The sequence below is a fragment of the Xenopus tropicalis genome, chromosome 7 (genome assembly GCF_000004195.4).
Source record: "Xenopus tropicalis strain Nigerian chromosome 7, UCB_Xtro_10.0, whole genome shotgun sequence".
Lineage (NCBI taxonomy): Eukaryota > Metazoa > Chordata > Amphibia > Anura > Pipidae > Xenopus > Xenopus tropicalis.
In genome coordinates, this window is record NC_030683.2 from 80766013 (window position 1) to 80790075 (window position 24063).

Sequence of the window (24063 nt, forward strand, 5' to 3'; positions counted from 1 at the left end):
TTAATAACTGTAGCTTACTGAATAGGGAAAATTACTGTTAAATATTTTTGAGCAGCTGGTCAATTTATACCAAGGGAAAAAATTCCCTGTAGCACAGTTAGTGAGGATAGTTGACTGTTCCGTGTTACAAATCTTTGTCAGACTCCTATGCATGAAAGTCCAGTAGGAATATAATGGTCTGGAGTTGTTGTCTAGTAGCAAGATAATGGTATGATATTATTTGGGTTCATAGTCTGACTTCACAAGAACAAGAATACCATCTAAGTTTTTTTTTTTAGCTGTTCAGAGAGATCATCAATCTAGGCCTTTCCAGTATTTCCCATTTATAAATGTAATTAAGCAAAGAATTGATTGTTTTACTTGAAAGGTACTATGTACCTTCAAAAAGCAGAGTATGTGTTCACTGTTATCCGTTGTCCATTGTTATTTGCTGGTCTGCAATTGAGAAATATTTTACATCATATCTATATAACACAAGGCTCAAATCAATAGATAAATATATTTTATTTGTGTTTGTACTAACAATTTATGACCGACTGTGTCACTTGCTTATTATCAGTACAATATATTGTTAAAAATAAGCCTGGTTTACTGTGTATCAGTGCATTGTTCTATAAACTGCTTATAAACTGCTGGTTTAAGATAGACAAGGCTTCACAATAAGAATGAGCATGTTGTATAGTATCAGATCATAGTGTTAATTCTGTATATTCTAGTAATTCATTTTCTTATGTTTGTGAATAAATCTATGTTCTGAACAAAAAGCAGTTAACAGTATTGGCATCCAGGGGCCTGCAATCAACCCACATTCCCTTTAAAACCAGTAGAAGTTTTGGGTCCCTGTATGCGGTACAGAGCCATTAAATACCCTTCACGTTGACTGTCTACAATAATTCCGTAAAATACCTACTACTGTACTCTGCACACACACAGGAATAATAACACAGATTTCAAGCTAACCTATATATTTCATAAACCCCAAAATCTAAGTCTCTGTACAATTTTCTTTTTATGCAGCTAAAGGAGAACCCATTTTGTAGTTTAAATACCATGGGAATACCTTGCAATTTTTTTTGCATGATATATTTGTAGTTTTTGCTGTCTGTATACCATATACACATTGAGCAGTATGTTTGCAGATGCCAGGTAGAGCCACATAAAACCCATGAATTGGCAGTATATAGATATCCAGAGGTTTTATATCCTGGTTCAGGTCTTAGAAAATTATATATGTGTTTATGCCAATGAGCTGCCAGTTTGATCTGGATTGCCTGAATTGGCATGCAGTATGTGATCAGTCTGTGCAGGGGTTTCCAGGCTTCACTGCTGACCCTCTAGGGTGCCCTAATGCAGTCTAACTTGGGCCCCAGCTTTAAGGACATTTAGAGTTATATTTTGGGTACGTGCCTATTTACTATCTTGGATACTGGCTGAACTAAGAGTGGCTGATGCAAGTATTTTATCTTTATTGTTAACCACATAATTAACTAAGGGGCACCCTTTTTAAGCAAGATGGGGCCTGAAAAAAAATTAGACCTCAGATGTGTTGGTACCTTAAGACACTGACTGTTATAATGCTGTTTTTTTCTGTATAATATGACTTTTTGCATAGGTTTAAAGCATAGTGATATGAAAATGTTTCCTTAGGTCAACAAGTGATAGAGGAGCAGCGCAGACGTCTTGCAGAGTTGAAACAGAGAGCTGCAGTTGAGGCACAATCTCAGTGGGAATCTCTCCATGGAGCCCCTAATCAAGGGTACACGCCTATAATTCACCACTCCATTCTACACCATCAGCGGCCTCTCCATTCTCGTGAAGATGACCCTACCCATGGATTTGACACTCTCAGTCTGGAGAGTTCTGATAGTTTGGACACTAGTGTTTCTACAGGAAACTCTGCATGTTCCCCTGATAACATGTCAAGGTAAGGTTCCTCTCTTTGTCACTACTGTCTAACACTATGCTTCTCTATTTTTCTGTCATTCCCACTCAGATTTTTTCCCTGTCACTTGCTTTTTGTCAATGTCCACTTGCATTTGGTCTGTACCCACTAATGTTCTCTCTTTCTTATAGTGCTAGTGGGTTAGACATGCTAAAGATAGAGGAAATGGAAAGAATGCTTCTAGAAGCTCATGCAGAGCGTGCCAGGCTTGTAGAATCCAGGGTAAGTTTCTTAGCATTAAAGGATACTCTGGAGTAGAAAATGTCTTTAAAGCTTTAGAGATGGAAGTGTATGTCTTTCCCATTTTAGGAGCGTGAGGTGGAGGCACGCAGAAAAGCACTAGAAGATGAGAGGCGAAGGAGAGAGGAGCTGGAAAGGCGTCTTCAAGATGAGACAGCTCACAGGCAAAGACTAGTAGAGAAGGAGGTCAAGATGAGGGAGAAGCATTTTTCACAGGTTAGAGTGCTGATGTACCTGTAGCACGCCTTAACATGGCTTGATGTTGGTGTAGTATACTCTGGTTTTTCTGCATTTCTTCTTTTTAATCTTTTCATTCCAGGCTCGTCCTCTTACACGCTATCTGCCAATCCGGAAGGAAGACTTTGATCTCCGAGCCCATGTTGAGTCCTCAGGCCATGCAGTAGATGCCTGCCCTCACATCATTTTAAGTGAGAAGATGTGTCGTGGCTTCCTGACAAAAATGGGTGGAAAGATAAAATCATGGAAGAAGCGCTGGTTTGTTTTTGATCGCCTGAAACGGACCCTGTCCTATTATGTAGGTGAGGTTCCAGGAGAAGGTGTACTTCCTCTTGAAGCTGGAAGCTATTACTAAACTGACCTGGATATGGAAATATGTTTCAAGTAGGCCCTTTACAAAACTTGTGAGGTCATGGCTTTAATCATGAGTCATGAAAAAAATATGATTGCTATATAAATTTTGCAGATACATACTATATTTTTTTTTAAAATGTAGAAATTACATTTTAGAAAGTACAGCTCATTTAGTCATGGGATTGGACCAGTTAACAATTTAAATGCTAAAGGTCAGAGTTTAGAGATGATTACTTTATTTGATTGCTAAAATGTATTACATGTGCCCAGATGCAGAGTATATCCATCAGTCACAGGGAAGGATTTTTTTTTAATTGTACATTTATTTCAAGGTGGCCATGGGAAAAGAGTAGATTTCTGCTACAGAAGGTTAAAATAAGTAAAGTATAATATAAAAATTCCAAGAACACAGAGGCCCAAACAGCCCCCACCAGCCCACTAAATAGTGACTTTCTATGGCATTTTACAGCAGTCCCTCTGGCATTTGCCCAATACACACATTGTCAGTCTGGGCCTGGCTACAGATTAATGCTGCAATGTGCCAATTACCTGACATTCTCTCTTCCAGATAAACATGAGGCAAAGCTGAAAGGAGTTATATATTTCCAGGCCATAGAAGAGGTTTATTATGACCACCTCAGGAGTGCAGCCAAGGTAAGAATCTTGCTGTTGCCACATTCATATACCTTCACCTTTTAGTCTTGCTTTCCAGCTTCATAAACATTTTCATTTAGTATTTTGATCTCTTTAATTTCCCATTCCCATTTTAGCTCATCCCTTGTTTGGTGTACCTTTTGAATTAGTGACCTTTCTTCTTCCTTTCCATACAGAAAGGACTTTTTAACCTCAGCCTGGCCACTGTACGTATATCAGCCCCTACTTCTGGTCTTAGAACCTTACTGTAACCACACTACTACTACAGGGCTGGATAAAATACACTGATGTGTGTAATTAACTGCATGTTCAGCTACAACTTTAACAAATGTGCAAATGTAAAGCATCTTGCCTTTTAAAAACCAGCTGGGCTAACACAAAATATTACCCACTTCAGCCTAATGTGTTTAATTTAAACAGAAGGAAGTTATAACCTTGGTGCCATTAGATGATTTATGGAAGACTACAGCACTTGCTAAGGAATTTAAAAGAAAAGATTCCCTTTTTTTGATGAGATATCACAGTCAGTGCTTCACACAAAATGTAGACCCTTTATCCCACACATATGCCTTAAAAGACGTTTATTTGCATCTTTGTTACCTTCTCACTGGAGAAGATTTTAATATGTTTAACTGACTTACTATTTTAACTCACAGCTAATTAATTGCTTATGTAGTTCATTCATTGCCCCTGCCAGTTACACACTTATTAAGATGTGTTTATTTGGAAGAACTTCTAAATTTGCTCAGTCAGACAACATTACAAGCAGGTGGTTCCCCAAAGTTTTATATGCATACTGTTCACTATATAGTTGTCATTTACATTCCATTAAAAATTTCATTGTAGCCTTTCCAGTCTCTTTAAGCTGGTGATGCCTGTCTGGATTGTTTATTTTCATCAGTTTCTTAATTGCATGATCACCAGTGTTCAGGAGTTCCTACCTAGAATTTTGGACAGTCAAACTCTTCATAAAAAAATTGTGCTATCTCATTACCATTTGCTGCTTTTATGGGCTTGTTGGTTGCATGGATAAGTGTGCTATTAACTTGGTGGATACAATAGCTATGACAAAATAATATACATGAATTCTTATATATGAAAAAAAAGGGGTGAATGGATAAGAAGTTCGGAACTAAAGAACTAAAGTTCGGAACTAAAGAAAGGATGATAAAGAAATAATTTGCAGTGCAACAATGCATATTCAGAGAGGCTATATCCTAACTGTGAACATGGTACAGAAACAGGTTCTAAAATATAACTTTTTAATCTGTGGTTGTGTGTTTTAAAAAGAATACAACATTTGTCAAGAAAGGTGAGGATATAATGTAGTGTTCTTCCCCTTTGGAATCCATGCCTCCCAATACAATTCATCATTATTATAGCTGTTTATAAAGATTTAATAAAACTATAAGAAAAACAAAACTATGCATGAATATCTATGACATTTTCATAAACATAAATTGAAATTCTTCTCAGTTAGTGCTCTGCTCAACTCTCTCTACATCCTCAGTCCCACAGCAGGTAAAGGGTCTGCTTCCTCTGCAGCTATGAATCTGTCACCAACTGGGTGATGTGTAGGAAGAAATGCATGAAGGGACATATCATACTTACTGTGCCAGACTGAGTTAGAAGAGGGGAGTTTTGAACATTACAGCAATATAAAAATTGTGCAACAGTGCAACTTTATGAAAAACTAGCTAGTTGCTTGAATCAGGGCAAAGAAGAGCACTTTGTTAATGAGAGAGGAAAGGATCTCAGAGTGGGCTGCTGCTCTGGGAAATTCATTGAGGCCAAGGGCAAAAATTCAATTGGTCCGTTACATCCTCTTTTCATGACTTCATACTTAGATGAACTGGAATTGCTGTGGGTCATTTTAATAGGTGATAACCTGGAATTTTCATAGATTCAGGAAACAAAAACTGTAGTAACGTGTTAGCCAGTGTCAAAAATAATAATAAAAAAAAAAAAAACAAAACACAAATACAAGATTATTGTAGAAATGAATGTTGTTTTTTTTTTGTTTTTTTTATTATTATCATAGATTCAGGATAACTCATGATACTTCCACTAAAGGGAGCTGATCAATGAAAAGGGATCCACAGAAGATAACCATAGTGTTATCAAAATCCCCTTTGTGCCATAGCCCATTGGCTTTCCTCTTAAATATTACAGGAAATGTCTTCCTCTTGCTTCCGTTTGTTTGTTCTCCGTTAGAAAATACAACAATGCAAAAACATCCTGAAACTATTGTCAAAGAAATAGTTAAACAGAAAATGAAAGTAAACTGGTTTTGGTTTTCCAGATTTTCATTTTAGACTATTAAAACTGGGCTTTCAGCACAGCAATTCTCATTCAGATCAACCATGCTTGGGTTAATTGATTATGTAGGTGGCATGTCCAATAGACACTGTTCTGTGCAGTGCTTTATATGTCTTCTTTTGGATTTTAATGATTTTCTGATTGCTCAGCCAAGCTGTCTAAGCTGCACACTAGCTGAGCAACCTGCCTGTGTCCTGCTGTGCTGACTTGCCTCTGGAAGACATCTGTGTAGAGTAAGAAGGGAGGGTTTCTAACTGTTAGATAGCTAAATATTGATTATTCCTGCCCAGTATGATGGACAACGGTTACAAATTGGACCTGTCCACTCGCAGGCTGATGCTGTGCCTGCAGTGCCGCCATCAGAAACACAAGTTATTTATATGAGGCCCCCTTGAACACAAGTGCACAGTACCAACATTTTGGCCACACCCCTTTTGTGTGCAATATAAACAGCTAATATTAATCTATTTTATAAGACATTCATATAATTATTAATGTGCTATAAGTCATTAAGTTTATTGGGGGTCAGTGGAGTTTGCTATAAGTTTAACCCCTTCCCAGCTTTCTGACCCTGCTTTGTGCTGTCATTTCTTGATATGGAAGTTGTATAAGTTATGTAAACTGCATTTAGGGGCACAATGATATTGCTGTGAGGCCCACTAAGTAGTCAGTGGTAGTTCATAAAATATGTTAATAAGTCAGTATTTTAATTGGGGGGGGGTCTGTGGAGTTTACACTTAAGTTACAAAAGTTTCTTTGAAAGTACGTTTTTGCATAAGCATAGGGGCCATGATGATGCACTTCATATAAATAGTTAAAATGAATAATAAATGTGCTAATAAGTCAGTCAGTTCATTGGGGGCAGCTTAGTTTACCTTAAGTTTTTTTAATTCATTGATGGTCAGGGGAGTTTGTCCCTGTAAAGCTTCTCTGGGTTGTCTTTTGCTTAGTACGCAAGTCACTTAAGTAATGTCGTTTTCTAGGCAGTTTTGGCAGAAGGTACCTAAATTGCATATGTTCTGGCAGGTATAACTTTATAAGTATTTGCACCTTTCGCAATGTGACCTGGCCCCCGAATGGAAGAAGTTTTCACAGGGCCTGACAGAACACTACCCCAAACCCCCCCCCCCCCCCCCAACGGCAGCCCTGTGTGTGTTTTTTGTATGTGTCTCATGCCAACGTTTTTTCTGCTGGACTACTTTACATATTACAGCGTACCTCTGTTTTTGTGTGTGGGTATAACTGCACATGGCTGCAGTGTCTGCATGTCACTGCATGACGGTTATTGCATGTATGTGCTGTGAAAAAATATGCATGTGTCTTGTACAGTTGTGTCTGTAGTAAAGTGTGCAGGTCCTGCTTTGATTTTGGTTTTTTTTTTATATGTATGCCCCATGTTTATATACATGTGAATGGTTGGCTGTTTTCTAACTAGTGTGTGCTGTTCTGTATATATGCAGCTATGTGTGCCTGTAAGGCTTTTATTTTGCCTTATTCTGCGTGTATATCAATTCATTGTAATCCCAGAGTATCAATTGGCACTGAAGTCCTCTCTTGTCCCCTATAGCAGATATCCGATTTTCTTTCTGTGCCCCTGTGGAAGGAGGTGGGTGAGAGTGGGTGGTAGAGAATCTGCCTGGTGTGTGGAATGCGTGTGCTATCTTGCGTGATTATTAATTGTATAGATGCTGCATCTTCAATTTGCAGAGGCTGTATATATTGTGGAACCTTGCAAGAAAAGTTGTAATAATTTGACGTCTTTATTCTTCAGCATCTTAGCAATTAAATACATCCCTATCCCATGAAAATAAAGCAGCAGTTAGAGACAGGCCCCTCCTATAGAATGTAAATGTATACCACCATAAGCAGTTGATGTAATATTATACCATAGAGAAGAGAGAGACTATTTAAAGGAGAAAGAAAGGCAAAGTCACTTGGGAGTACCAAAATATTAGGCACCCCCAAGTGACTTTAATCGCCTACCTTTTACCCCGGGCTGGTGCCCCTGTACGGAGAAAACAGCACCAGCCCGGGGTACCTGTAGTACTTCCTCCTTCCTGGTTCCCTGCGGCCGCATGTGCAGTAGAGTGAAAAGCCGAACTGTAACAGATAAGTCGACTTTTCACTCTACTGCGCATGCGCCGACCGCTGGCATTTTCGGAAAGGGAAGCAGGAAGCGCTCCGCTACATGTACCCCGGGCTGGTGCTGTTTTCTCCTAACAGGGGCACCAGCCCGTGGTACAAGGTAAGCGATTAAAGTCACTTGGAGGTGCTTAACATTTTGGCACCCCCAAGTGACTTTGCCTTTCCTTCTCCTTTAAAGTGAGTAGGCAGTCCTATAAAGGAGAAGGAAAGGCTAAATCACTGGGGGGTGCCAAATGCTAGGCTGGCCTGCACTTACCCTTAGGCTAATGCCACACACAGTGTATATTTTCGTCAAGCGGAAAAACGCTTGCCGAAAATATTGTCATACGCTCCTACCTGTGTGTTTTTACCTTGCAATTTTATAGGGATATCGCCTACATGTGCTTGCACCTGAGTGTATCTCATTCATTCGGGTGCAGGCACAAGAAGGGGCCATATGGTGCATATGCCGCACATTTTCGGCAATCGTTTTTCAGCTTGCCAAGAATATACACCATACGCCTGGTGTGGCATCTGCCTTAACTCAGGAGTTCTAGTGAGCAAGTAGGGAGCTTTTAAGCCCCAGCTCATTATCCTACACCTGGAAGTAGTCCCTTCTAAAGGATAAATGGCAGCTATAATTTGCATACTACACTGTGGAGAAAAGAACCAGTGGAAGGAGGCTGCAAAAGGGAGTGAATGGAAGGGGGGGGGGGGGGTTTCTGAAAAGAAAACAATACGAGTTAGAGCCCATCCCTTAAAAGACAGGACTTTGATGGGGCAGAATTTTTATATGGCTAAGCATAATTGGAGTTGTATGGCGACAGAAATAAAAGTGGATAGAAACCTAAATGCTAAACAGCATAACATAAACCAAAAAGGCCACTGTTGTTGTTATGCAGTTGTATGAAAACACTGTCCATTAGGACTGTGACAATGATAGGAAGCTGTTTTTAGATATAGCACCCACATTTATCTATCTAAAAGATAAGGAAATTCTTTTGCTACAATAAAAATATAACTTTATTTTTTCTTTTTTATTCTGCACAGAGTCCTAACCCAGCTCTAACATTCTGTGTCAAGACTCACGATCGCCTGTATTACATGGTAGCTCCTTCCCCAGAGGCTATGCGGATATGGATGGATGTCATTGTAACTGGGGCAGAGGGTTACACTCAGTTCATGAACTAATACAGGTGGCTTCCATATTGCTCAATGACACTGTTCCTCAGGAACCACAGGGAAACTGAGATAATGAAAACTTTTTTCAGTGTTACAGTAATACACTACCCATTGCATTCTGCTATTGGCCAAAGAATTGGCACAAAGCCTATAGCAGTGCAAAGATCTTAAATACACCTGGAAACAATGATGGTGCAACTGTGCCTTGCTACTCGCAGGCACAGTTTAAACAGTACTGTTATCACATATACTGGCTTAGAAAGTATTACATTTTTTATACCTTTTTTTTGTTTTTGTTTTTTTTACTTGTTTTTCTGGTGCCATTGTGCTCTGCAGTCTATATTTTTAAAGACAAGCTGGTTGTGCAATAAAGCTATACCAGTTACAGAAACTGCTCTCTCTCTATATATATCTATATATATATATGTTTTTGTTATTTTTTAAATGCTTTTATTAATGCCTTATTGTGGTATCTCACACGTGGTGGAGATAGTGTTGCCTTGCCCATATTATCCCTTCTGCTGTGGGCAACCACATTTTGTTAACCCAAATACCGCCTGTGCCTTTGTAATGTGAGGCAACATTAAATGATGCTTTATTCTTTTATCTGTCCTAAGCCTTTGGTTTGGTTTTCCACAGAGGGGGCTGTCATATTCCACTTTCAACATAAACGGAAGATAAGTTTAAGAACATATGAAAAGTTTACATCCAAACTGACAATTCTAGGAGACTGTTTTTATCTGGTTTTTATCCTTGGGGTTATGTTTTCTGTACATTGCTCGCCTTGTGTGTATTATAACATACATATTATATGTAGGACTTGTTTTTTCAGTATGTTTTTGTAATTATCACAGAATTTGGTCGCACCTAGTGAAAGTTTTGTAAGATAAATCTAAGAAGAGTTCTGTCACCCTTTTATTATCAATATTCAAAAAATTGTACTTGGCAGAAAATCACAGTATTCTCATTAAACCTATATATACATGTAAATACATATATTATGAGGCAGGGGAATAATATATTATGACTGGTAGTACCGAATGAAATGATTAAAGGCATTATAATGACATTTAGTCAGGGATGGTAATGGTTAAAACAAGCTGGACTTCAATAAAAGACCATACATTTAAAAACAGTGTTTCAGATTCTTTACTTTCTTATTACATTCTAGTTATTGGGGCATATGCCTCCACCAGCAATTCACTTTATTGCCATAGGAAAGGCATTTCAGAGAGATATTAGCTGCCCGTGGTAGCAGGGACTTATAGCGGGCGAGTAATCTCTCCAGGGGACATTAGCTGGCCATTCATGTTACGTTTTTAGTCTTCTTCCAACAAACGTTCAGATACTGGTCGTATGTTTAAATGCAACAATCTAAAACTAACATTCAGACTGAAATTGTAGGATAACACCCCTTAAAATACAAATCGGAGGATGTTCTGCACATAAAATAGTTGGCAGACACCAATGGTATGAAAGTGACTTTCATTGTAGGTCCCTCAAGGATATTGTCCAATACGCAACACATGCGCAGATTTTATTGTTATCAGGCCAAAATTTTCTAACCTGGCACAACCCACACGCGGTCTGAAAATCATGCTATTTTTTTGTACAATTATATTGATGCATGTATGGCCAGCTTTACGGAGTAGGAACTATTGTACCCAAATTTGTGCATTTAACTGAGGTGCCAATATGTGCAATTTTAGTAAATCGTGTTGAACTGTGGTGTAAACTATAATTCTTATGATTTTATCGGTACGTGAATTCTTTATCTGTAAGACAGGGAACAGACTGGGACAAGGGAGAGGCTTTGTATACAGAGTTAATTTCTGTTTAGACTAAAGTTGGCCATACACTTTAAGGTTAAGGCCCCATGAGGCGGATTGTCAGTCTGTGTATAATCACAGGCTGACAATCCACACGTATGCTTGAAAAATCTTCTAATTGTGCCTGTACCCAGAAGCACTGAATCCACCTGGGCGCAGGCACACTCAGTCGATATCCGCCAACAAACGCCAAGTCTCATGTTAGTTGGCTGATATGGGCCAATATCTGTACCAGGCTTTGATATTTGCCGACATTTCTTTTGATATAGTTACTTGAAAACAAAATCTGAGTGCTTTATATTAAAACTGAGGGATGTACCAAGTCAGTGCTGATGACAAAGCCATTCTTTTATGGTTTTAATGTAAAAATGTCTTAGTAGCCTTAAGGCATTACACCACTGGCATAACTATACAGGAACAGACGCTGCAGTCGTGGGGGTGGCCTGGACCACAGGGTCAGGGTTATCTATAGCATACCTCCCAACATTTTGAAAATGGAAAGAGGGACAAAAATAAATGGTGTGCACAGTGCGGCAAATTTTTTTTGACCACGCTCATTTTTGCGACCACACCCCCTATATACCACTCCTGTTTGACTAAATTTGGCAGGCTATTTAAAGTTTGAACACATTTCTGGGGTTTTTGGGGTTTTTATGTGTTATTACAGTTTTGCTGAAAAAGGTGAAATTGCCCTTTAAGCTCCAAATCTCCATTCCCAAAAGAGACCTGTTTAGCTTATTAGTTACAATTAAAATTGTTGCCCGTGGCTATTCTTTTGTCGCCCGCGGCTATTCTTTTGTGGCACGACAATTTTTGGACGCACAGCAAATTTTTTCATCCGTTTCTCAAAACTGTCCGCCAATGGCGAAACGCAGAAATTCGCCATGAATCCATGCCCAGTGAAACATTTCGCCCATCACTAGTTACAATTGTATCTCAGTGCAGTGGGGCTTTTTACCTTTCTGGGCTCTCTGCTAAAAGCCCACTTATATAATTAAATGTGAGAAACAATGTTTATAAGTACAGGTGACGCTCCTTAAGATTTCTGGGCTCTCTGCCAAAAGCTACTTTTAATTAAGTTTGTATCTTTTTTCAGCTTCAGTGCAGGAGACCAAAGGGAAATGAGGGACTTTTCAGTAAGAAAAATATAAAAAATATAAAAAAATAAGGACTGCGGGTTGAGCTGTCAAAAGAGGGACTTGTCCCACGAAAATTGGGACTGTTGGGAGCTATGCTATAGCCACTTTTTCTTTTTGCACAACTGCTCATGAAGCATAGAGTTTTTAGTGAGCGCCAGGCCCCAACCAAGATTCTTTGCGTGTGGGCCTGGCAGCACTTCGGTACGCCCCTGCATTATACATTATAAAAGACCTCTTTTATGGGAAACCCCAGAGGCTTTATTTACATCTACAAATGCAGTGAGCAAAGTACAGTGCAATCGCTTTTTTTCCCTACAATGCAGCATTTTTTCCCCCCAGCATTCCAGCTACAAGGAAAGCAAATTACCATCATTCTGTCATCTGAGCTAATGTACCAAATAAGCATTATACATACTTTTTGCCTTTTGTTTTGATTTTAAAAAAATCTATGGTTTTGCAAAACAAGGGTAATCAATGAGACTAAAACGATTACATGTTTTGATTGTGAGGTAGATAATTATATTGCTAGTATACATCCTCCTCCTGTCACCCTTTGTTTTATTAGCAGGGAAATTATCTGTGCAGTGGGAATCTAATAATCTACCGAACCGAACAGGACCAAACATGGAGTATCTTCAATTTCCCTGTCAAGAAATTATAAAATCTTGTGATTTAAACAAAAGGCAAAAGGATTGTTCAGTATAATTCCTAATCATTGCACTCCCCTCCGATAGTAAAGCTGACCTATACAAGCAGAATAGCACAATTGAATCTTTGTGTTCTCTTTGGATCAGTTCAGTGAAACAGAGCTTGCTGGCGCATGTGCAGTTGAAGCTAGTCCCAGAGTATCTTTGTACATGCGCCAGCCCATGTCGCTGAACTGATCCAAAGAGAACATGAAGATTAAGAAGGTGGCGCCGTGGATGGGGGGTGGTTTAGTTCTCCTTTTAGGTAGTAGGAAGTGCAGTTCTTTATCATGCCCAATCCATCCACTGAGAACTGCTGACTCAAATTTGGGCATTTATGGCCACCCTACTTACTCAGCTTTGGCAACTATACAGTCATTTCTGTATAATCAGGCAGGGCTGCTTTAAGGTATCAGCGAGCCCACAGCAATAATTTGATAGGTGGCCCCCCATTGCCAGCAAAACCTTGCACACCTTGCGCTGTAGTAGAATTTCTTACAGAAGCCAAGCCTGTAATTGCAAAATCAAATAATCTTGTTGGCTTCAATAACTACTTGTTTACTTTTCTCAACCCATGCTATTTTTTCCCCACCTGCCAAAATCTCTTTTCTGGGGAGAACACTGCCCCAAGAAATTTGTGATAGAACAGCCCTAAAGCACATGAACTTACATTATAGCAGGCAATGAAGAAATGATCTGCATTTAAAGAAGTAGTGGCCACCCTGGACCAATGGCTATGAGCATAGATCAAGATTCTCATTCATCCAGGTCATGATATACAGTATCTACTAGAATTACCGTATATACTAAAGTATAAACTGATCCGAATATAAGCCGAGGTACCTAATTTTACCTAAAAAAACTGGAAAAACGTATTGACTCGAGTATACGCCTAGGGTGGCAAATGTAGCCGCTACTGCTAAGTTTCAATAATCAAATAAATAATAAAAGGATACTCAGCATAAACCCCTGTGAACTCTGCATAAATATAACATGGTGGCAGCTGCAGATTAGGGAAAGGTGGATGGAGGACCCTTTTACCCTCCTGCCTTGAAGAGTTACAACACTGCTGATAAAAAAAAAGAAAGAAAAATGCAACAGCAGCAGACAAAAGCAAGTTTGGGAAACCTAAGGAAGCAGCCATACTAAGTACTTGCCATGCTTTGGGCAAAGTGTCCCTATGAAGTGTCATCTATTAGTGGTCATTTTAGTCAACTGGATTAGATGAGTACTTTGTAAAGTCAATTACTTGTGACAATGAGAGAAGGTGTCAGTATGTGCCAGAGTTTTGTGAGAAAAGGTGTCAGTATGTGCTAGAGTCTCGTACATTAGGTGCCTTTGAGCTTGCCTGCTGATTTACCCTGCAAGAATAAAGGTTTGTCTTCCTGGCATTCATATGCACGCACCCCCCCCTCACAACTAGTGTTTTCATGTACCAGCTTATCGGGCTTGTATTTTATTTCATTTTACACCAAGGAGCAATTATGGGGGTTAGCCAAGTCATTACAAGGTGTATGTTAGAACATCTGCAATATGCCTGATCATTTGCCCTCCATGTACAGAGCCGCTCTGGGAGGGGTAGTGACACTGCCTGGAATCTTCGCTTGTTCTGGAAACGGGCACGCACCCACCGTCCTTTGTACCTGGAAAATGTAGAGCAGCCAAGTTCCATTCCCCCCCTGGTCTTCTGGTGGCTAGGATGAGCCCTCCTGCTTGGGGGGCAGAGCCTTGCAGGTCGCATTCATATGCGTGCCCCCCACGGGGGGGGGAGGTGCGGGAGAAACGAATGAATGAACGTATGCAAGCCAGTAAGTTAGATCTTCAAATCCATATACTCGAGTATATCCCAAGGGTTACTTTTTCAGCACATTTTTGGTGCTGAAAAACTCGGCTTATACTCGAGTATATACGGTAAGTCTAAAAACAACTGGACTTTCCTGAGTTTTTATTGAAAACGTTTCACCGCTCATCTGAGTGGCTTCTTCAGTTCAAATGACTGGTAGGGAATTCCCCGGCATTTAAACCCTTGAGGGTATTATAGTCACAGACATCCAATCACAATGGTTCCATTGAACTTATTCAGTTAGGTGTTGGCTGAAACTGACAGGTGTAAGAAGGTATGATCCAGTCACAATGGTACCATGATTCCCATGATGCAGGTGTTAATCCTTCAAAGTACATGACTGGAAGTGTGAACTGTTGTGAAACCACAGGGGTAAGGATGTCAAAGCAGCATTGTATGTTGATGACAAGCGGTGTCGCAGGCCCCCTCCTCTGTTCAGGGATGGTTTTTCCAGTCTGGCATAACTGGCCTCTTTCACACCTCTTTCAAACCATCTCTTCTCTCGGTCCAAAATATGCACGTTACTGTCCTCAAAAGAGTGACCTTTTTCTTTGAGGTGTAGATAAGACTGCCGAGTCTTGTCCTGAGGAGTTCACCCGTCTATGTTGGGCCATTCTCTTACAGAGAAGTTGTTTTGTCTACCCTGGCGGTAGGAAAAGTTCAGTTGTTTCTAGACTTAATTCTACTAGATAGTGTATAGATCAATGTTCCCTCTAATGGGTGCAGATAAATGATAAAATGGGATGCCACAAGAAAGCAGCTGTGCAATCTCTGTGGGGCTCTAAACAGCAATTACTTCTTATGACTTTTTTTTTTTTAAAGGACGTAAAGCAGTAAAAATAAAAGCCAACATAAGCTTTATCATTACTGTAATTCCTAAATATTTGTAACAAGTAAACAATTGCAAAAAATTAAGATTCTGCATAAATTATTATTCTAATTTACAGTTAGCCTTTAAAAGCAAAAAGTTTCAAAGCTTCTGGTGAGAACACACCCATTGCATAAACTGACATGGGTATAACAATAGGCTTGTGCCATACAGTGAGCCTAAAGGAAAAACACAATTAGTAGATAATACAGGAGGATAAGCTCGAATGATAGGGACCTGAGATTAAAACTGCAAACCAACAGCTCGCAGGGGTGCCTAAAGTTGAAGTAGACTACAGTTTAAGGGCAGTCCATGAGACGTTGTATATTTTATGCCCAGAAAGTGATAAAAATTGCCAGGGTGAAGACCATCCATGACACTGAGCGACACAGGGCAGTACCAGCAGTAAGTTGGGTTTTGTAGCGCTCCAGTAATTGTAATACTACTCCATTACTCCAGCCAAAGCCCACCTGAAACATAAAGAGAGTAGTGATGGAAAGTTTAATAGAATTGTGGACTTAGAGCTCACCACTTAAAAATCCACCCACTTGCAATTTATTTGTAAGGGATTAAAAGTACAAACAGTTTTCCTATTTATTAAATTACAAAATTGTTGTCTTAATAAAGCATTTTTATTTTTGCATTAACCATTTTTCCATATGGCTATATTGGCCTGACAGAAACAATTACAATCTATATAAACATGGTAGCAAGTTTTTCAGTAGCATATTAAATATGTCTTTCAATTTTTCTTATAACAGCCATCCAAGGGGAAGTCTTGCTTGGCACAACATGTATTTTTTTATTGGGAAAAATGTAGCTTTTCATATGCATTAAAAACAAACCTCAACATGGAAAAACTCAGCAATAAGGTCAAGATTAGTAAATATGCCCCAGAACTGTAGACCTTGCATAAAAAAAGTAGAAAAACATACCATTTGTGGTTGGGTCTGGAATAGCTTAGTAATGAATTCACTAGACTGTGGCCAAGAAAATGTGATTTATTCTGTCATAAGCAGCATGTACACTGAAATATTCAAGCACAGTGAGACCCTGTTCTCTCAAGTTTATAATTTAAGGGGCTATGTAGTAACATGTGCATGTTCCTGTAATTAACATCAGATATTGTACAGACTGAGGTTTTGGGGTTTAAAAAAAATTGTTGCCTTATAATAGAAGATGCCGTTTTAAGCTTTCCAGTATACATTCAACTAATTAATAATGTTTAGAGGTTTTCACATGTGTATCAGGTGGCTTATTCCTAGGTACTTGTTATAAATGACTATTGTAAATATAAAGAGTAAGCTGCAAACCCATTTCCTTAATGCTTTACCTGAACCTCATATTCACCACCTCCTCCAGGTTTCCCATCACCTTCTACATCGTACTGCAGATCAAAAACAAAAGTATGTCAAGCTACAGAAATGGATGAGCAGAACAAAATGCAACAAATACAAAACCAGAGAAACCTTAGTTTATGGTTAAACACCAGGCCACTTACTAACAGAGGGGAAGCTTTGCATTATAAATGCAGTTTATTGTAGCGAGTCTTACAGTTCCTTTCATTGTTTGACTGAATTTGGCTGATAAAAACTCATTCCTGACCATGTGCTGTTGGTTACTGTATTATTATAATTTCATCTTTGTTAGTAAATGAGGGCTCAAGATTCTGAGCATACATGCTGCTCACTTGCACCTCATAAAATGCCTTATTTGTTTCAAGTGCCAGACTAGATGTGAAAAACTATCTATAAGGTCATGGAAAGAGCCCCCATTATGTGCTACAAGTAAAGAGCGAGCACTTGTTTTGCCCAAATGTTTCCATGGATGTAGGGAGGAGGGCTAGTACCCATAGACCCAATGCCTGACATCAATACCCACCAAACCCTTAGCTCCTGCATAGAGTAGAACCAAAAAGCTCATACTCTTTCCCTTAAAAGCTGATCCCGGCTAAACTAAAACACAGACTCTGTTTCCATTTGATACTCCTTTAGTTAGCAGTGGTGTAATATGGCAACAAACACTGGGTTCTGATAAGCATGTTTGTTACAAATATTTTAAACAAGAGAATATTAACTTTTTTGTTTTTTAACTTGAGCAACCATAGGATAAGGTAAAAAAGTGAGATGCATTGTTTGTACTGCTGCGTATTTTAAGACCCTTTTAATCCCACTTTTCGCATGTACCTTCTCAAACATTCCTTTATATATCTTGTAAGCTTTATAGTTGGTTCTGACCCAGTTTTGTGCCAAAGAGAATGCAATATTTTTAGCTCTGAAGGATTCTGATTGTGCCAGACCTAAACAAAAAAGATACCAGATTTAGCAGATATTTGTAGAGACTTTAATGTAATGCACTGTGCACAGACTGCCTTTAAATAGTACATTCTGCCTGAAGGAACCTTGCAGCAAGGCTCGAGTTAATACGATGGTTTAGGAGGGATCCCCAACTTTTTTTTACTCATGAGACACACTTAGATGTAATAAGTGCCACACAAACATGAAAAAAGTTCCTTGGGATGCCAAATAAGGGCTGTGATTGGCTATTAGGTAGCCCAATGGGGACTGCCAGCCTGCAGGAGGCTCTGCTTGGAGAAAAACTGTGTTCTTCCAAAATCTGTCTCCAAGCCAAGAATTTTGGGGCCACTGGGTGCAACATCAGAGGGGTTGGTGAGCAACACATTGCTAACGAGCCACTGGTTGGTGATCACCGGCTTATAGATTGTAAGCTCTACGGGGCAGGGACCTCCTTCATCTTGTGTTTCTGACTCTTATTGCAACTGTACCTTGTATTTATTTGTATTTATTGTTGTACTTTGTATTTATCCATTATCTTTAACCCCCCTGTCTGTATTAATGAATTCTACTGTACAGCGCTACGTACATAAGTAGCGCTTTATAAATAAAGATATACATACATACATACATAGTCTGTTAGGACTAATGATTGCAGTAGGCAGATGCAGGCACCTTATTTCTCACCTTCAATAACCATGTGTTGGAGAGGAGGCCAGGCATTGGGAAAGTCCCATTGTTGACCAGATCGTGTCAGTGAGGTGGGAATGCCATTCTTATAAGACAAAACACCACTCTTCTGTTAAAAAAAACATAATCATTACTGTGTATTTATAGATAGATATATATATACATACACACATATACAGGTAAGGGAACTGTTATTCAGAAACCCGTTATCCAGAAAGCTCTAAATTATGGGAAAACCATCTCACATAGACTCCATTTTAATCAAATAAAATCCACATTTTAAAAAATGATTTCCTTTTTCTCTGTAATAATGAGTATTATCTCCAAACATTTGAAAATGAAGAGGGACAAAAAAGAAAATGCAAATATCTTTGGCCACACCCATTTTGTGCTACTACACCCCCTAAATAGCACTCCCATTTTACAAAATTTGACAGGATATTTAAAGTTTGAACACATTTCTGGGGGTTTTGGGGTCTTGTCTTATGCTTTATTACAGTTTTGCTAATGAAGGCAATATTGCCCTTTAAGCTGAAAGTCTCAGTTCTCCTAAGAGACCTGTTTATTTTATTAGTTACAATTGAATCTAAGTGCAGGTGTTGCCCATTAACTTTTTTGTGCTCTCTGCCAAAAGCTACTTGTTTAATTAAGTTTGAGAAACTTAAAATTGGGACTGTCCCGCGAAAATCGGAACATTTGGGAGGTATGCCTACCTAATTAAGTTCAGTTGGAACCACTGTGATTAAGTGGGGGTCTGGACTGGGATTCAAAATAAGCCCTGGAATTTCAAGTACACACAGAGGCCCAAACAATCCCCCACAAGCCCACTAAATTATGTCTGTCTACGGCATCTTACAGCAGCCCCTCTGGCACACTGCCAGAATCCACAGATTGCCAGTCCAGGACTTTTTGGATGTTGGTGACTGTATTTAAGAATTCCTAAAACATCCAGTTACTCTAGACTTATCTACACTATATACTTTATCTAGTTCAATAAGCCACTGGAGGGGGGGGGGGTTTAGTGTGCTAAGGTGGGAGATAACCTAGCAAATATAAGGCATGAGTGGTCAGCCCAAATTATCAAGTAAGGAGAAGTTCATGCAACCTCACCTTCACCTTGTTTTCCATTGTGAATGATGGATTCTGGGACTTGAAGTCCTGCTGCTTTCCATAGAATTTGTGCACATTCCACTATGGAAAGCATAGGAACTCCATCACTTCACAGTGGAATAAGACGACTTAGCGGTTGCCTGTGAGCCTAGGGGTAACATTGCTTCCTTTTAATGTGTGCAATCAGGTATGGCTATATATATTTTCCTATTCATTTTTGTACCTGTAAAAGAAAATTTCACCAAATCTAAGCTTATTTTGCTTTGTCTTATTTTGCTTTTGTTCCCTGAAGCTTGTGCTGGAAAATCTGCTACAATAAATAATTTTAAAGGCAGTTTTAATACTGTGAAATTGTGTGCTTCTTCTCCTTATGAACTATAACTGGACGCTGAGGCATGCTTAAATGTACCCCATAAGTGAGTCGAACATGAACTATTAACTGTCCTTATTTTATCATAACCATGAGGATCCCACATGAATTTGTTTAAAAATTGCTGTTGAGGTTTATGCAGGAACTAAACCAATAACAGACAGGTTTTGTTGTCTTCCTTCAACAGTTAACATAGTTGAGAAAATATGAGGGAACTGAGATGTAACTCTGTGTGCTTCTAGAATGGAGTGTAAAGGGTCACACCATTCTCTGCATGATCACAGTGCCATTGCATAAAGGAGGCAGAGCGGGACTCATAATTGCTTAAACCAGGGAGAAACAAGGCACCAGTAAACCTTGTACTTACCAAATCCTTATAGACTTGTGTCTGTAAGACCCTTGGAGCAGCATGGACCATGAGCAGAGGTAGTCTTAGAAAACACAGAACCTGCACACAGATTCCAGGTGCTGGTTTTATGTTTTCTATAAGTATTTAGAGTGGGTGCTGTTCCAACTCAGTATTGAACACTGGAGTATAACTATACAGAGAGGTTGGGTGTTACTGATTTCTCTAAACCAATGAGCAGGGGTGCAAGTGCAAATTGTCAGACCAAGGTATCCAGGCCCACTGGAAATCTCACCATCAGGGCCCACCATTTAGACCCCCCCCCCCCCCCCGCCCCGTGCATCACAGCATACTTCCTGGCGCCAGCATTGCCCAGCACTGCAAACACTTGCTCATTGACAAACTGGACCCCCCCAAGTGTGAAGTATCGACTTTGAGGGCCCCTTAGTATTCCAGCACTTGCATTCCTGTTTATAGCAAATGAGCAAGTGAAGAAAAATAACATTACTGTCAAGACTAAAATAGAGGGAGTTTTGGCTATACCTAAAGTTTGTGCAACATATCTCCCTCTAGTTGAGATGACATTCAACATTAACAAAAAATTAACATAAAAAGTGAACCTTGAGATAGGACACTACTCGGTCTGCAACTTTTGTATCTGAGTAACACATAGCCCACAGAGGAACCAGGTTACTGGGATAAAAATTTGTATTTCTTCGCTGAGCATCCATGTTATAGTCCAGCCATATGCCCAGGTCCTCATCCCACAATACAGACTGTACAGCCTCAAGCCTCTGTGTTAAAGCTGTGTGTAACTGAGATGCTTTCTCAGGCATATCTAACAGAGAAAAAAGAGAAGAAAGCATTTTTATACAAAGTAATACATAAAGCTCTATAAATATAATAAGATTATCAATTTTTTACATACTGTATATGTGTGCATGTGTGTGTATATCAGACATTAGCAGGAGTTACAATATCATAGAGTCATATGGGACTGAAATAATTCTGTATATACTTTTCCAATAGCCTCTCATAAAATACACCTATTCGATCTTCAGCACTGGGTCTAATAATGTCTTAGCCATTGTACTTGCATACTTGCAAAAAATATACAAAATAAATAATCACAGCCATGTGAAAAGTTGTTTGGAACAGGTTGGCAAACGTCCTCTTTAAGTAGTATTATATTCTATGGGTACAAAGTGAGGGTCAATATTTCTGACATAACACTGAAGGATTTTAGTTTATCTCTATTTAGCAAAAAGGAGAATTAAGCAAGTCATTGCCTGGGACTATAACACAGAGCTGCCAGATCAACTGAATATTCAGGGACATTTCTTCTAAATGCACATAGCAGGGCCGTGCTGTTTGCAAAATGAGTGCAATATTTAAAATTTTAATTTTATTAATTTATATATAAAACAACCAACAAAACATAAACATGGTTTGACAGGTTAGATAGGCAGACAAAATTCAGAGTACAATATATTAGCAGTCTGTGATTGCAAGGAATTTATAGCAAAGTATGAGGTACAGGTACATTAGACAAGGGATCTGCAGGGAAAGGGGCAACGTTGATGTCATATCCTAGCAAAATAGAAATTATAATGAGATGTTACAGATTAACCAGGGAAGGTTCCAGCATGAATTATTTTTATCTCTTTTATGGGGCAGAATTAGAGCACACTGAATAAACATGTAAATGTACACCTCCAGGGTATTCTTACTTACTCAGCTCTTTGTAGAACTTAGCTAATGTTCTTTCCACACGGCACAGAATTCCATTCAGATCTGCAGGGACCACAGAACTGGTTCTGGTGGTATTAAGATTAATATCTGTCTTACTGCTGCCAAGCGACCCAGAGAACCATCGAGAAGAAAAATCCCACCCTGATTCAGCAGCAGCTTTCAGCTCTGCCAGTAGAGACTGTTGGGAAGCTGGACAAATGTAATGATTCTAAAATGTGTGGAATAGTTACACATAGAGACACATATATTCAGACAGTGCTGTCAGAAAAACAAATGAGACATACCTGGGGCAACTGTTTGAGCAAGCTCATAATCATCAGAATAGGACTCTGGCCTGTATTGGACACAAGTACAAGCAGCTTCAACTAAACATATAGTACAAAAAGAAAAAAGGATTGTGTTCTCCAAAAATCAAAGTCAGTGGTTAACTTAGCTGTGAGTGCACATTCCTAAGAACCGTGGCTTCCGGTTATAGACATATCATGTGCAGATGCAAAATAGATGTCACTCACGTTTTAGCTGGTGCAGAAACTGCCTCCACAATAATTTATTTGGAGCAATCAGTAAGAAGGATACAAACGTTTTGGGAACCTCCCGTTCCCTTTTTCAATGTTGCAGACCCCAATGCTACAGTGAAAAAGGGAACGGGAGGTTCCCAAAACGTTTGTATCCTTCTTACTGATTGCTCCAAATAAATTACTGCAGAGGCAGTTTCTGCACCAGCTAAAATGTGAGTGGCATCCTTTTTGCAATGAGCTTTTACTAAAAGCATGCTCATTACTTGGAGTGTATAGTGGATATCTCCCCCAGGAATCCATACTATCTGACTATTCATGCACGCAAGGGGTGACATTTCACATTAAACAAATCAACATATTTCGTACAAAGTTTACTAGCCAAAGCAGTTCAAGTGAATTTTCAAATACTTATTTTTGGTATTTTTTTATGAGTCATGAGTGCAGACTAATTGGACTTGACTATTTGCAGACAAAACCAAGGCAAAATATACATATGGTTAGTATTTTACACTTCTTGATTTAAAAAATAATAACATTCACAGAGGGCAAAATGCCATTCAGGGCACAATGTTGGTATAAAATATGGGGCAAAATATGTAAAATAATGAAATAGCACCCTTTGAAATTCAATTATTCATTATATATTGCTAGCAAAAAACAGTGTAAAATCCAGGAAAACTTAAAATCAGGGTCTGTAAAATTGAGGTTTCACTGTATGTATTTATAAAAAGCAACAAATTTCATAGCACTATAAAATAGAAGGGTGAGTATATCAAACATAATGATTACAGACAATTAAAAATAATAAACCATAGAGGAGGTAAAGAGGCCCCTATTCACAAAGGCCCAGGCTGGGGGGGCTGCGGAGCGGGGGGGGTTGGGGGGGCGCAGATATACCATAAAGTTATCTTACCTTGGCCCCCCAACGGGCACATAGTAGCGGTTTAGCACATAACTCTTTCCTCCCAGTGTCACAGTCACAGATCGGTTATTCATCCAGAAGTCATATTCTTTCTCTAGCAGGTGGATGTTAGCTCTGTGTTAAAATAAGGAGAGAGCTCCATTCATTCCCATTCCTTACAACTATATTTATTAATAGGACTGAGAGTCAGAACATGCTGAAAACCAAGTTATATAATTGCTCCTATTAAAACATCACCTGAGGAATGTCATATTCTTTTGATGTGTCATATAGCTGTCCATCATCAAAGTAAGGAATGGTGGTTGACTTCTACGAAGGTAATAGACCCGCCCTCCATTGGGGATCATTCCAAATCTGAGACAATGGATAAATAAGGGAATTATTTTAGAATTAGAAATGTCTGCCATTCTTTGTGCATGCTCTGCTATTGCTGGACACCACCAGTCAATGGCATAAAGCAGTGCTGTCCAACTGGCGGCCCGCGGGCCGCATGCGGCCATCGACCCCCCTCTGTGTGGCCCCCCACCTGTCTGGCTGCTTTGATGGCTTACTCTTGTGTAAGCTTTAAATGGTATCAGTACTGTGATTAACTGCCCCCCCCTGCATGGTTCTCACCTCAGATTCAGGCTGTAATCAGGCTGTAT

General features: G+C 39.3%; 2 protein-coding genes across 27 annotated transcripts in view; one reads left to right on the forward strand and one right to left on the reverse strand.

The window, feature by feature from the left end:
- phldb1 (pleckstrin homology-like domain, family B, member 1) overlaps positions 1-10185 on the forward strand; it is an 89023-nt gene extending 78838 nt beyond the window's left edge. For 18 of the 26 annotated variants that reach the window (XM_012966174.2, XM_031904870.1, XM_012966165.3 and 15 more), the window contains 8 exons: positions 1648-1924; positions 2074-2164; positions 2252-2398; positions 2502-2721; positions 3342-3427; positions 3604-3633; positions 7314-7352; positions 8921-10185. In XM_012966174.2, the coding sequence (XP_012821628.1) occupies positions 1648-1924; positions 2074-2164; positions 2252-2398; positions 2502-2721; positions 3342-3427; positions 3604-3633; positions 7314-7352; positions 8921-9061 (1031 nt within the window). In that variant the 3' untranslated portion in view covers positions 9062-10185. The remainder of the gene's footprint in view (positions 1-1647; positions 1925-2073; positions 2165-2251; positions 2399-2501; positions 2722-3341; positions 3428-3603; positions 3634-7313; positions 7353-8920) is intronic. The other 8 variants (XM_012966171.3, XM_012966173.3, XM_012966185.3 and 5 more) reach the window with 4 other exon arrangements.
- Positions 10186-15401: 5216 nt separating this feature from the next.
- treh (trehalase) overlaps positions 15402-24063 on the reverse strand; it is a 39554-nt gene continuing 30892 nt past the window's right edge. Inside the window, exons 8-16 of the mRNA XM_002935014.5 lie at positions 23657-23773; positions 23411-23533; positions 22264-22313; positions 21962-22168; positions 20848-21065; positions 18399-18510; positions 17604-17716; positions 16751-16804; positions 15402-15887 (exon numbers count right to left, since the gene is read on the reverse strand). Coding sequence (XP_002935060.3) covers positions 15747-15887; positions 16751-16804; positions 17604-17716; positions 18399-18510; positions 20848-21065; positions 21962-22168; positions 22264-22313; positions 23411-23533; positions 23657-23773 — 1135 coding nt within the window. The 3' untranslated portion in view covers positions 15402-15746. The remainder of the gene's footprint in view (positions 15888-16750; positions 16805-17603; positions 17717-18398; positions 18511-20847; positions 21066-21961; positions 22169-22263; positions 22314-23410; positions 23534-23656; positions 23774-24063) is intronic.